The sequence below is a fragment of the Euprymna scolopes genome, chromosome 33 (genome assembly GCF_053919585.1).
Source record: "Euprymna scolopes isolate OS-2025 chromosome 33, ASM5391958v1, whole genome shotgun sequence".
NCBI classification, from domain to species: Eukaryota; Metazoa; Mollusca; class Cephalopoda; order Sepiida; family Sepiolidae; genus Euprymna; species Euprymna scolopes.
The window spans coordinates 5,402,361-5,416,785 of NC_136514.1; the positions used below are offsets into that span (position 1 = coordinate 5,402,361).

A 14,425-nucleotide genomic window follows, 5' to 3' on the forward strand; every position below is an offset into this window, starting at 1 on the left:
GGAGAGATAACAGTGGAGTTAGCTGAGACCCTTTAGGAAGCGACCAGGAAGGGAAACAAGAAAATGTCACTCTGAAAGGCAATTGAATTCCTGATCATAAATCATCCAGCTGGAAGAATGAACATCATATATTTTGTAAACCTGTCTTTGTCATTATTTGTTATTATAGTGCTTTTTATGATCATCTTTGTAAACAAACTTTGTATGAAACACTCTTCCAAAGTGTAACCGAGTCCCCCTCCTCAAAAGTTAACTGAATCCCCTCCTTCAACAATGAATAATCATCTCCTATGTGTTATAAATATGAACTGTAATCATTATAATTGTCTCATCATCGTCCTTGTTATATGAATGTCTTATCCGCACTACGCAACAGCAGTGACAAACTATATATCTATAAAAGTGAAATTCTCTGTGTCTGTCTGTGTGTACATTTCCCCACCAAATTACTTTGTCAATTTTCAGTCTACAGACTTGAGATTTGACATAAAGGGTATTGAGATTTGGGAAAATCTTTTTAATTGGTTTTCAGCCAGAAATTTGGCTGTCAAGGGGTCAAAGTTCTATGATTTGACCTTTGAAAATACTACCAAACTCCTCTGCCAATTTTGAGTCTAAACACTTGAAATTTAAGCTGTAGGTTTCTTGGATATGGATCAAACTTTTTAACTTGAGTCCAAAACAATAAATGTTAAGGGATCAAAATTGGGGTTAAAGTTTGAAAAAATTTGACCTCTCAGCCAATTTTTGATCTAAATATTTGAAATTGTACATAAAGTGCAGTCAGACATAGGCCAAGCTTTTTAATTGGTTTTTGGTAAAAAATTTGGCTGCTAAAGTGTCAAGTTCAAAAGATTTGACATTTGCAGTCTCTAGCAAACTATTTAGCAAGTTTTGGGTCTAAACATTTGAAATTTTACGTAAAGGGTAGTCAGACATACAGCAAGGTTTTTAATCAGTTTTTGGCCGAAAATTTGGCTGGCCAGAGGTCAAAGAGGAAAGAGTTGAACTTTGCAGACTCTACCAAACTCCTCCGCCAATTTTGGATCTAAACACTTGAAATTTTAGGTTACCTGGACATAAGTCAAACTTTTTAATATATATATATATATATATATATATATATATATATATATATGGTAAAACTGGTAATTAGTAAAAACCTGACGAGAGTGCTCAATACTATTGCAGAGCAAATATGTTTTATTTTTTTTATTACCGTTTTATCTGTTTGGTTACATGTTTCGGATGTTGGACCGTGTTTACGATCTAACAGCCTCGTCAGACCTTACAGAATCATTTCTGTAAAGTCTGACAAGGCTATTAGATCATAAACACGGTCCAACATCTGAAGCATATGTAACCAAACAGATAAAACGGTAATAAAAAATAAAACATATATATATATATATATATATGCACATAAAGTTATGAACAGAACAGAGCATAGCTGGGCTGAACTGCTAGTATGAGTATAATTGTAAACTCTAAGATAAATATTTGAATAAAGGACAAGACAAACGTCTGTAAATGCGTTAGACATAAAAAGTAAAGAAAATAAAATGTGCCACAAAGAAACCAGTCGAAGGAGGTAATCAGAATTAACAAGCGTGAAGGATGAGCTCACATGCAACGTGCTATTTGTCATGACAGTCGGTGGTTGAGAATATTTTACATAATTGTTAAAGGAAAGAAGCTTAGTCTTAATAGCATTAAATGTTACCATCCATTTACGGATTTAGTTCGAAAACTACAAAAAAAATATCAGTGTGCACGAAAAACAAGCCAGCAGAAGAAGGAACAAAGAGAAAATTAAAGGAACAAGTGAAAAAACTAGGAGAGTATCGTGAGAGTATTTTGCAAATTTGAATAATCCTTTGAAAATGAGCATTCATTAATTAATTATTCATTTTTTATGGTTTGTTATTAGATCATTGGGTTCATTTAAATATAGAATTTAGGATGAAAACGTTCTTACATGCTATTAAGGGAATATCATTTTTGCCAAGTTAAATCTGACGATTATATTTTTATAAACTCCTATGTGACTCGTGAATAATAAAAAAATGTTACCAGTTTTTTCTGAATCGCATGGATCACCTCATTCTGTTTCAAAATCCATAAAAATACTGCATTTTAACACATTTGTGTTTTAAGCTCCAATGATCATTAGCCAACATATTAATTAGTGATGGACGATTCCAATACTCTTCCCAATTCCGATTCTTCATAGATCTCTACATATTTAACTATAGAGTTGCTATTTTTACCTTAATTATCATAAAAACACGTTAAATGTGCAGATATTTTTTTCAAATATTAAAATACATTTGTAGAGGCTGATCAACTGATTTTATTTTTACTAGTAGTTTAAAATCAATAAATATTTATTATTTAAGCAGTACTACCAGTAGTAGAAGATTTTGCTTTAAATAAAATCAAATAAAAAAGGCAATTGTAAGAATCATCTTAGGCATAGTCACACATTTTTCTGATTCTTATACCGATTCCGATATCTCGAAAAGTTATTTTTCCAATTCCCGATTAATTGTTCCAACACTAATAGTTACTATTTTATAGGATGTTCAAATACATAGATAAAAATTAAACATTGCTTTTTTTTTCCCCAAATTTATTTGGTTAATCAAAAAGATATTCTTCTTGTAACACTAATTGTTAATGAATGCATTGACATAAAGTTCAAGTTTTTGTCTATGCATTATCAAAGAATGCAAAAGGAGATAGTGTTAGAAATAAACCTAGAGAAAACAGAATGTATGTCTACAGCTAAATAACAGTTTAACCTAAACATGACTATTCAGAGTAAACCCATCAAACAGGTCACCCAATTTATTTGTTTTGACTTTATTCAGTGATTACGAGACAAAGTTGAAACAGAATCAGGCTAGATTTAGATTAGACTTTCCAAAAAACATAGCACCATTCTAAAATCAAAAAGGGTGCCAATAACCCGTTTAGCAATAAGATCTCCCCCCGCCCCTCACTGTTGAGTTCCCTAAATGCCAGAAAGCTTTCTATTCTAATAGTTTCTTCCCTCGAACAGCTAGGCTTTGGAATTCCCTTCCTGCTACCTGCTTCCCTGGCTGTACTGATACGCAGAAGTTTAAACGTAACATAAACAAATACCTTGTTAATCTTTCCTAGACATGGGCCCAAATAGTAGCCCCTTTAGTCCAAGAGGCGATATGCTTTGGTGACGCGAGTAAAAATTTAAAAAAAAAAAAAAAAAAAAAAAAAAAAAAAACTGTTAAAGTAAAAGTTTTAATTTATGTCCTCCCAGTAGTTTTATATAACCTTGATTGTATCACGTGGACTAAACAACTAGCCAATCACATTGAGGCATGTCAAAATCACATAATGCGTTTCTTTACAGGGCATTGTCTGATTGAAAAAAAAAAAATCCCAAAATATCCACCATCCATCAAACTACTTCCCTAGCCATTCTACTTGATAAAATCGAAAGCAAAACCCTTAAACTTTTTGGCCATGTCAAATGATCAACCATTGGCTGTCAAAGTTATGATTTGACGGTATGAGGAAAGCCAAGGAGAAGGTGGCGAGAAAATGTTTTTGATTAGACATTTCTCAACAGTTAGGCGTCCATCAAGCAGCTTGTCCTGGATCAGAAGGAACGGTAAAAAATAAATTATATAGGTTTGCAATCCGCAACAAGCGGGAGATGCGACTTATGATGAACACTAATTGTATGTAAGTAATAAGTATAAATTCTTATAGTTTTTTCGAGAGCATTTAATTTATGGACTTTTTGGAGCTTGTCATGAAATGATTCATTATTTTATTCTGACTAGCCATATTCACCTCTGGATTGTACTTTTTTGGAAAAATAAATTAAACATTGCTTGACAAACTCTTTTCAAGTTTATTTTGTTTATAGAAAGTTACGTTGGCGAATATATTTATCAATAAAATAACTATTTTAGCTTTTTTCTCATCCGATCTTTATAATCTTCTGTAACCACTTCTCAGGTGTCTATGTATTCTGGCAACTATGTGACTTACACATTTTTTTTTTATTTACTATTAATCAATTATTTATTTAAATAAAAAATGTAATGGCATAAAATTCTAAAGTAAACCTTTTCAAAAACTTATTTTAAAAAATAATTTAATCTAGTGATATGAGCCAAGGTAAAAAAAACTACTACATGAGAAAGAGAGAAAGAAAGACTAATTAGTATCCATTCTTCTCTCCTTCTTTGCATTTGTCACATAATCAGCACTCCCCTCCCCTTCTTGCTTGCTAATTAGGCACCTTAGCTTCTCATCTTCTATTATACTAGCGGGGGTACCCGGGTGTTTGTAGGTGTGTGTGGTGTTAAATAAAAAAGAACCCTTAGCTTCTCATCTTCTATTATATAAAGAACAGATGTCTGTATGTTAGTGTGTGTGTGTGTTTGTTTGTATGTCTGCTTAAAACTTTTGTCATCCACATTGAACCAGTATGAAAATGGTACCATCTCAAAGGACAATACCCCGGATGTATAATATGTGAAAATTAGAAAAAAAGATTAATTCTGTGGGGGTCAACTGGATCTCTTTTTTGGAAGGTGGGGTCTGTTTTTCACGTCTCTTTTTTTCGCAAGTCACGCATGCATATTAAACTAAAACTATGTTTAAAATGCTTATTTTGCAACTTTATGACATTATAAAACACTCCTGGCTGTGTGAGGAAAAAGAGTTTGGCTGTAAGTTTTTGACTTCTTTCCCTCTTTCCTGTTTCATGTTAGAGCCCGGCCACCGTGGCTCATTTTTTTTTTTTTTTTTTGGTCACACATACACTTTCTGCTATATTGATTGAAAAAAAAAGTTGTTTAGATTGGGTGAGGGGTCTTCCAGTGTACAGGCAACGCTAGGCACTTACCCACTAGTTATTTATAAATTTAAGAGTTAAAATATATACTTAATTATTTCTGTGTTTAAAAAAGAAAGTGGAAATTAAAATAAAGTCTCCTGGGCAACACTGGGTAGGTAGAACTAGTTAACAATAAATAATGAAATAGCAAAACTAGTTAACAATAAATCGTTAAATAATAAAGCTAGTTAATAATAAATAGTTAAATCGTAAAACTAGTTAATAATAAATAGTTAAATCGTAAAACTAGTTAATAATAAATAGTTAAATCGTAAAACTAGTTAATAATAAATAGTTAAATCATAAAACTAGTTAATAATAAATAGTTAAATCGTAAAACTAGTTAATAATAAATAGTTAAATCGTAAAATTAGTTAATAATAAATAGTTAAATCATAAAACTAGTTAATAATAAATAGTTAAATCATAAAACTAGTTAATAATAAATAGTTAAATTGTAAAACTAGTTAATAATAAATAGTTAAATCGTAAAATTAGTTAATAATAAATAGTTAAATTGTAAAGCTAGTTAATAATAAATAATTAAATCGTAAAACTAGTTAATAATAGTTAAATTATAAAACTAGTTAATAATAAATAGTTAAATCATAAAACTAGTTAATAATAAATAATTGAATTATAAAACTAGTTAATAATAAATAGTTAAATCGTAAAACTAATCAGATGACTAGATCTAACATTTACAACGGACAAACTATAAAAATTCACACAAATCTGAACAAATCATTGATTGCAGAAATTCTGAAATGTTTTAATGGAAGACTAGAAAGTGGACGTTGGGTTTACTTTCGGCAGCTTCATAACTCTCACTTCTCTAATTTTGCTCTTTAGTTCTCACATTCCTTGATAAAAGTGGAAGAATATCTGTTTTCATTTCTGATAAAGGAGGAAGATTTACTGTTTCTAAGTTGGAATCTATCCATATAACATTTACATTGGCTAGTTTTTGACCTTAAAGTGTTTTTTGCTTTTTTTTAGCTTCTTACATCAAGTAGCTTCATGCTTTGTCTGGAGTGATTTCCATAAAAAAAAAAATACAAGATTATATTATTATAAGCTTCCATAACAAAGTAAAAGTTTGATTTTCATAAAAACATGTAGGTAAAGTATGCTATCTTTTTTTCTTATCATATAAATAACCATATAAATAATATCATATAAATAACCATATAAATAATATCATATAAATAACCATATAAATAATATCATATAAATAACCTAACTGCAATTAAAAAAAAAAACAGAAACAGAAGGAGAAAGCTGGAAAGATTTTTTTTGTGGATGAGATGATCGGCATTTTTTTTTTAATCAATTTGTTTTGCATTAAATAGTTTTAAAGACCCTGGAAATAAGAGAATGTGAAGTGACAAAAGCAAATAATTTAGAATAAACCGTACACAACCCCAAAAAATAGAACCTTCTGTTTTGACAAATAGGGACAACATTTCGTTTTATATATATATACTTATTTTTTTACAAACCAGTCACCACTGTCGATCTTTCAATATTTACGAATGGTTACCTCATCTAGTTCAAACTAATGTGATAATGTGACATTTTTGATAACATGTTGTATTTCGTTTGCTTACAATATACAATGTAGAAGATGGAAAAGGTGCAAGAATTAAGAAACAGATGAATACACCCCCCATATATATATATATATATATATATACACGTTTTATTTTTTATTACCGTTTTTTTTCTGTTTAGTTACATTATTGTTTCAGCTACGCGACCGTTTTTTGGCCATCATGTAGCCTCCTCAGACTTTTACAGAAATGCACCATAAACGAACATTTCTGTAAAAGTCTGAGGAGGCTACATGACAGCCAAAAAACGGTCGCGTAGCTGAAACAATAATGTAACTAAACAGAAAAAAATGATAATAAAAAAATAAAATGCATATTTTCTCTATAACAGTATTGAGCACTTTCTTCAGGTTTTTATTAATTACCATTTCTACTAAATATATATATATATATATATATATATATATATATATATATATATATATACATACTTCGGGGATTAGAACAAGAGTCTAAAGAGCAGAGTATATTTTAATGTATTAGTGCATTCAATAATACAATCAAAATAAAAGAAAAGAAAACAGTGCTCGTTGTAATGTAGATATATAATAAGCTCGATAGGCATGTTTATCCTAGAGCTATTTTAATATTAAGGTGATTGATAATTTATAATTAAAATTAACTATTTTCCTTTATATTTTAAATATTTTCCAGATACATTTGCCTTACTAAAAAATGCTAGGTTTATTTTGGCGTCTTTAGTTAAAAACCCACCACCCAATATTTTTGCTGATGAGGAGACCTTGTTTTCAAAAACCATAAAATTATTGTCCAAGACTCAATGTCTATCACAATGAAAAAATCGTTTCCGAAACGATCGTACAATTCATTGATTTTGTTTATTTTTCCTTATGAAACCGATTTTTAATTTCTAATTTTAATTTTAAATTATCAATCATCTTACTTATATATATATATATATATATATATATATATATATATATACACTTTTTTTTTACAAAGGAGTCACCACTTAGCAAGGCCCAGAGGTCACTCGAGGACATAATTTAATGAGTGTATGATAGTCAATAGGACAATATCGTAGTGATCGTTGGTAGTGGAAATTTGGTAAATTGGATTACTTAAGGGGGACGGCTCATCAAAAACTTGTTCACATTGGACTTGAAGACGACCATATTGCAGTCGGCTAGAAAGCAGGGAAACAGAAGAGAGTTCCATAGGCATGTAGTTCTAAGAAAGAATCTATGTTTAGGCTTAGGCACAGATAAAGCATGGGATATATATATATATATATATATATATATATATATATATATATATATATATTTTTTTTTTTTTAATCCTTTGAGATGAGTAATTTGTGTATTTATTTATTTGTTTGCAGACTGTTATCTTCATCTTTATAGTTGTTTCAACTCATCCTCTGGTTTTCTTCAAGTGATTAACCATGACGTGATAGGAATGCTGAGTCTCGTAACTATATTCCCAGCAATTACTGACTTCCATAGTTGTTGTTGTCTTACCTCGTTTTGGCCAACTAATCCTTTGACCTGCTTTGGATAGGATTGAAACTGCTACCTTCAGACAATGCACACCTGGAATCGAAGAGATTCAACGCCTCTATCCACTGCGCCATGGGCCCCGTAGTTACTGGGGATACAGTTAAGACACTCAGCATTCCTATCGCGTTACAGTTAATCAACTGAAGAAGGTCAGAGGATGAGTTGGCTGAAACGTGGTGAAACAACAACAACTATGAATATGAAGATAACAATTTGCAAATAAATAAACGTTTCGTTTGTTTAATATTTTTGCAAATAAAAGATAAATGCATAAAATTTAATAAATAATGTCTGCCTTTTCTGTTTTTTTCTCAAAATAAATCTTTCATTATATTAAAAATCTTTCATTATATTAAAAATCTTTCATTATATTAAAAATCGAGCTTGTGAAGAAAAAGAAAACAACTTGGGTCTCTTATTCGGAAGAAATCAGCATAGACCCAAATTTGTCACTTTCAGAATCTCTTATTTCTTAAGTCTTTAAAACCCAATTGATCCTTTGTTTGGCTTTTAGTATTTTTTTATGTTAGTAAAATTAATTAATAGTAATATTAATAATAATAGTTAAAAAAAAAAAAAACACAAAAAAAAGCAGCAATAGCATTATCCGAAGATAACCAGCGTTTATGTTAAACAGCAGACTCATACGAAAAAGTTCGATAGAAATAAGGCTGATTGCCGGGATACTCTATATTTGGAGAAATGGGGGAGACGGGCGTGCTTGGCTGAGATTCCACCATGGACCGAGGACGTTTAGATGAGTTTTTCCTATGCAAAAAGAGCAAGGAAAAATTGAGAGCCGACACGGGTGAAGTAGGAGTAGTAGCAGTAGAATTGCGTAGCTTAGAAAAGAACTTTTTGGGGCTGGATTTTTTAAAGACAGGAATGGAGATTGAGTTGGGAGAAGAGGTGACCTCATCATGATTCGATGGTGTAGAGTAGTCAGAACAGCCAACTGACGAGGTACTGACCTTTACGGAATCGGGATCCTCCTTTGCAAGGTCTTCGTCCTCCTCATCCTCACCACAAATACTCACTTCGTAGGCGACTATCGAAGCATGATCGAGCTTGCCGGGGGCTTTAGACATTTGCTCGACAATTAGAGAGTCTCTACGTTTGCGCTCCCTAGACGTCATTTTCCTCCTCTTGTATAACTCTGGATTCTCGAGTATTTTTCTTTTGGAGTCAGTAAGAGTAAGAACGTGTTGCACCAGAGCTCCGCAAAGCTCCTGCGCAGAACAGGTCTCCTCTGTTAATAACTCGTGTTCATGAACAATCCGTTCCATTTCTTTTAGGGCATAGATATGCCTTTCTCGTGGCTCCATCATTGGCTTATCCTCATTTTCATCCGGGGTCGTGGGCGAGGCGTCGTTAGAGTTATTGTCAGCGTCTTTTTTGGGAATGGCTACTTTCGTAACGACAGGATCAAAATTATCAGATATACCATCAGTTGTCAAGAAGACGACGTCACCTTTGTTGACGAACGTTAGGGAACAAGTAAGATTCTGTAGTTCGGGATTATCACCATCTACGGGGCCAATAGCACCACCGGCATCACGAATGTCTCGCTCGGAGGCAACATCATGAGAACCTATGGTCACTTCTCGAATTCCATTGTTTTTGCTAAAGACATATGCAAAACTGTCTCCAACATTAACACAGCAAACAGCAAAATCAGCAGAATTATAAACAGGGCATACAAGACAGACGCAGAGAGTGGTCAGGCCGCCCTCTTTCTTCAGAATCGTATCATGTGCGACATCCATGGAGGTTCGTAACAACTCCAGCGCTTCCTACAACAATACAGAGACATAACATGAGATCAAAAGAGAAATACAATCAGAATATATAATAGTAATAAAAAACAGTTTGAACATAAAAAAAAAAAGAAAACAAAGAAATTTTAAAATGGATTACATGTAAATCATTATTATGATTGCGTCGTTGGGAAAATGGCTGGATCATTCCATTGCTCCAGACGCAATCCTCTACCTGTACAAGAGCCAAAGAAATCCTAAGATAGAGTACTGGTGCCACATCTGGTGAGAAGCTACTCCGAGAAACCTTCCTGCCTTGACAAGGTTCAAAACCCACTTTGAAATCTAATCTTTAATTGTTCATTCCTGAATAACAATGATTGTCAGGTTCACTGACCTTTTGGCTAAGAACATAGTGTAGCATCTGTTCTGATACTACACTTCACTTTTTCTGTCCTCAGTCAGTGGGGGAGGAATCCTTCATGATCGAGACAATTTCTATTTTTGTTCCTCCTTTTTTGGAGAGATGGATTTTCCCCACATTAAAAACCGACCTTGTGTCAAACTCTGTCCTCGTGGGGAGGCAAGTAAATAGGAACAATGTTTTTTTTTACTCCTTCTTAAAACTTCTTTCTCACAGAAAAGACATTGTGAGTTAATCTCTGCTCTATCATTTTCATGGCAGCTCGACTGAGCTTCAATCTATGATTTCCCCCCACAAAATACTTCCAAAAAAAAAACACTCGTCTAGCTACAACCACTGTCAACAATTTCTCTTATTCTCTATCTGTGCCTAAAACTAGACGTAAATTCTATGGAGAAAGTTTATTTCTAGATCTGCCCGCCTGTGGAACTCTATACCGCAGTCTATATTGTCGTCAGTTGGAAATCATTTCCATCTGACTACAACATGATCATTTTAAAGTCCAATGCAAACAAGTTCTTGTTAAGCATTTCTATTAAATAATCAAATTCTACCCAATTTCCACCAATACTGATCATCATGGTGCTGTTTCACTGACCACCTGACACACATTAACCCTTGCACGGCCTCTTCTGAATTGTTGCATTTCTGTGCCTGTTTTCACAAGTATTTTAATGGCATGTGCTCTGATGATCTCTTGCACCAGTGTTTCTTAGAGGTACATATCCCTGACAAACCCGTTTAACAGCAAAATCACACCCCTTCATTGTTGAGGTCCCTAAATGTTAGGAAGCTTTCTACTTTAATAGCTTATTCCCTTGAACAGCTAGACTTTAGAATTCCCTTCCTGCCACCTGCTTCCCTGACTGTACTGATATACCAAAGTTTAAATATAATGTAAACCAACATCTTGTTTATCTTTCTTAGGTATAGTCCCAAATAGTAGCCCCTGACGTCCAAGTGGTGATGTGCTGCCTCGTTGGGGGTGAATGTGAGTAAAAGAAAAAAAAGACAAAGAATAACATAGATTTTTTTTTTTTTTTGAAAACTGATAATCCATAATTCTTTTAATATGCTGTTGTCACCTCCTACTATTTATACGACATATTTAGGCAACATGTTGAATGCTGGTGGGAGATGCAAATGCGCTATCACTGCTTACCGCTATTGTTGTTGAGCATCGTTCATCCATTTTAAATGACTCAGAGGATCATTGTTGGCATTTGTTTCCCTGATATCTTTTGAGTTAGAATTCTTTCTAGAAAGACATCAAATACTCATGGGAGGGATCGCATGAAGATTGCTAACATCCCTAACTGAATGTGTTTATGTGGAATGGACTGAATAGTATATATATATATATATATATGGGGAGGGATTAAAAGAATAAGATTGATTCTTTAAGAGGAGATTTATCGTAATAATGCAAAGCTCAATAAATTGTTTTGAGCTTATATAGAATATGAAGAAATAAAAACAAAAACGACAATAGAAAAATATATACTTATACCTAGCATCTTCTCTACTCTTCTGATAAAAAGCATTAGGCTTCGAAATACCATGGTATAAAGAGTTTTAATTATCCTACACTCCTAATTGATGTATCATCCTTATTGAATAAATGAATAAATCTATATGCATTAGTATATACTTTTATATTGTTGTTTTTTTTTTTATTTCTTCATATTATATATATATATGTGTGTGTGTGTGTGTGTGTGTTAATCAAGGATACAGACGGTATATTATTCATCCATTTTATATGAATCAGATGATTATTGTTGGCATTTGCTTCCCCAATATCTTTCCAGTTTGAATTCTTTTTAGAAAGACATAGGGTATTTATGAGAGGGACCACATTAAAGTTGCCAACATCCCTAACCGAATGTGTTTCTGTGGAATTAACTGGATAGTATATATATATATATATATATATATATATATATATATATATATATATATATATATATATAGAGAGAGAGAGAGAGAGAGAGAGAGAGAGAGAGAGAGAGATTAATCAAAGATACAGACGGTACCATAGCATGATGGAGGAGCACTTCACAGACCTGTTTGATCATCCATTTGTTATAGATGAAACAGTGACTTCAAGTTTGCCCAAACACAATATTATTGAGAAAATGTTACCCCCCCCCCTCCCCCTTCACACCTTTGATTAGATAAAATCTACCATTAAGGAAATTAATACTGGAAAAGCACCAAGATTGGATGGGATACCAATAGAGCTATTTTTCTTTGGCGGTGAAAACATTTCTAGGTGCATAGTCTCATTCTTGCCATGTGGCATGGTAGTAATGTTGCTCAAGATTGGGTAGATGCAATAATACAAAGGGAAAGGACAGATGTCTGAATGCAGTGATGATAGAGGGATCACGCTGCTTGAAGCTGTGGGTAAAGTGCTAGCAAAGATTCTGTTGAAGTGTATGCTCATGCATATTTGGCCCTGCATCATTACTGAAAGCCTGTGTTCAGGAATGGTCACGGAACAACTGACACGATTTTCTTTGCTCGACAATTAATAGAAAAATGCAAAGAGCAACACGTATCATTGTACCAAGTTTTTGCTGGTCTGACCAAAACCATTAACCCCATCGTGATGCACTCTGGATTATTTTAGGTGTCCGTTTTGTGGAAATGTTGAAGAATTTGCATCAGAACATTATTAACATATTGTCTGAATCGATATCAGTAGACAATGGAGTCAAGCAGGACAACACCCACACATTTTTCAATGTAGTTTTTCACAATATTGTTTCTTTTGTGTTTGTTTTTTTTACTCAAGAGTTACCACTTATCAAGGCCCCAAAGCCACTTGAAGATAAGATTAATGAATGTAAGGTGGTAGTTTAGCAATCACTAATAACACAAATTGGGTAGAATTTGATTATTTATGGGGACAGCTCAACAAGAACTTGTTTACATTGGATTTGAAGGCTACTAGGTTGTATTCAATCAGGAAGCAGGCCAACAGAACAGTGTTCCACAGACAGGCAGTTCTGGGAAAGAAACTTTGTTCATGGAATCTGTGTTTAGATTTAAGCACAAATAGAGAATGGGGGAAATTGTTTATATATGCTCTTTTATGCTCTTAAAAAGATTGACGGTGAAGTGTTTCTGCGTTTTTGAGCTTCTTGGCAAGCTGTTCAATCTTTGACGATTGAACGCAAATTCAAAAACGTTCCACGCTATCATTCGCGGGTTGTTGTACACACATGCGAGGATATGCAGTCGACAATGGATAAATTCTCAATTGCTTGCAAAGCTTTCGGTCTAACCATTAATTTGAAGAAAACCGTTGTTACGTATTCGCCGCCAACTTGTATGCCATATGTGGAACCAACTATTCTGATTAATGGGAGGAGATTGAAAGTCACTAATACATTTTAATATCTTGATAATATGCTGAGTAGAGATGGAACATTAGGTGCTGAAATAACTCAGAGGATCGCCCAGGCTAGCTCTGCATTTGATAAGCTTGAAAAATATACGTATAAATAGAGGAATCAGTATGAAGACAAAGATCAATTTGTATGAGCTATATGTCCTGACTTGTCTACTGTATGCATCAGAAACATGGACTACATACTAAAAGAAATCTCAAATCTTTGAAGGGGTTTCATCAAAAGTGCATCCGTAAAACACTGAACATCAGTTGGAAATCCTTTACTTCTGATACTGCTGGCCTTGAACCATTCAACAACCGTAGCATAAAAATGATGATCACTAAAAATCAAATGCATTGAACTGTCATTTAATGAGGATGAAAGATGAAAGAATACAAACAAAAAAAGTGCTTTATGGTGAGCTTTCCATAGAGACCGCAGCATAAACGAAAAAAATTTAAGGATGCACTGAGAAATTGATGTGAATCGAAACAATTGGAGAAAAGTAATCATAAAAAGATGCAGAAAATTTGAGGAAAGGTGGGTTAAGGATGCAGTATTGAAACGCGCTCTTAAAAAGCAGGATGAATCCACAGTTCCTGCTGGCTTTCAACAAGAATTAAAATGCACAATCTGTGCAGATTTCTTTTGTTTAAAGCTGGTTTGGTGACCCATGTTAAATCACAATGTTAGGCATGACTCACAATTTTATGAGGCTGTGCTGCCACCCAGACATCCTAAGTATTGTTGTAATAACTGTGGCTTTCTCTGTAAATCAGCAAGCGCTTTAATAAGGTATTCAAACGTGTATAA

The 14,425-nt window shown here is 33.2% G+C and overlaps 1 protein-coding gene across 3 annotated transcripts in view; it reads right to left on the reverse strand.

Annotated features, from left to right (window-relative positions):
• Window positions 1-14,425, reverse strand: part of LOC145258119 (PP2C-like domain-containing protein CG9801) — a 372,863-nt gene that overhangs the window by 99,847 nt on the left and 258,591 nt on the right. The window contains exon 6 of one of the 3 annotated variants that reach the window (XM_080115863.1): window positions 9,002-9,823. In XM_080115863.1, the coding sequence (XP_079971989.1) occupies window positions 9,002-9,823 (822 nt within the window). Of the gene's footprint in view, window positions 1-7,819; window positions 9,824-14,425 lie in introns of those variants that run through there. The other 2 variants (XM_080115861.1, XM_080115862.1) reach the window with 2 other exon arrangements.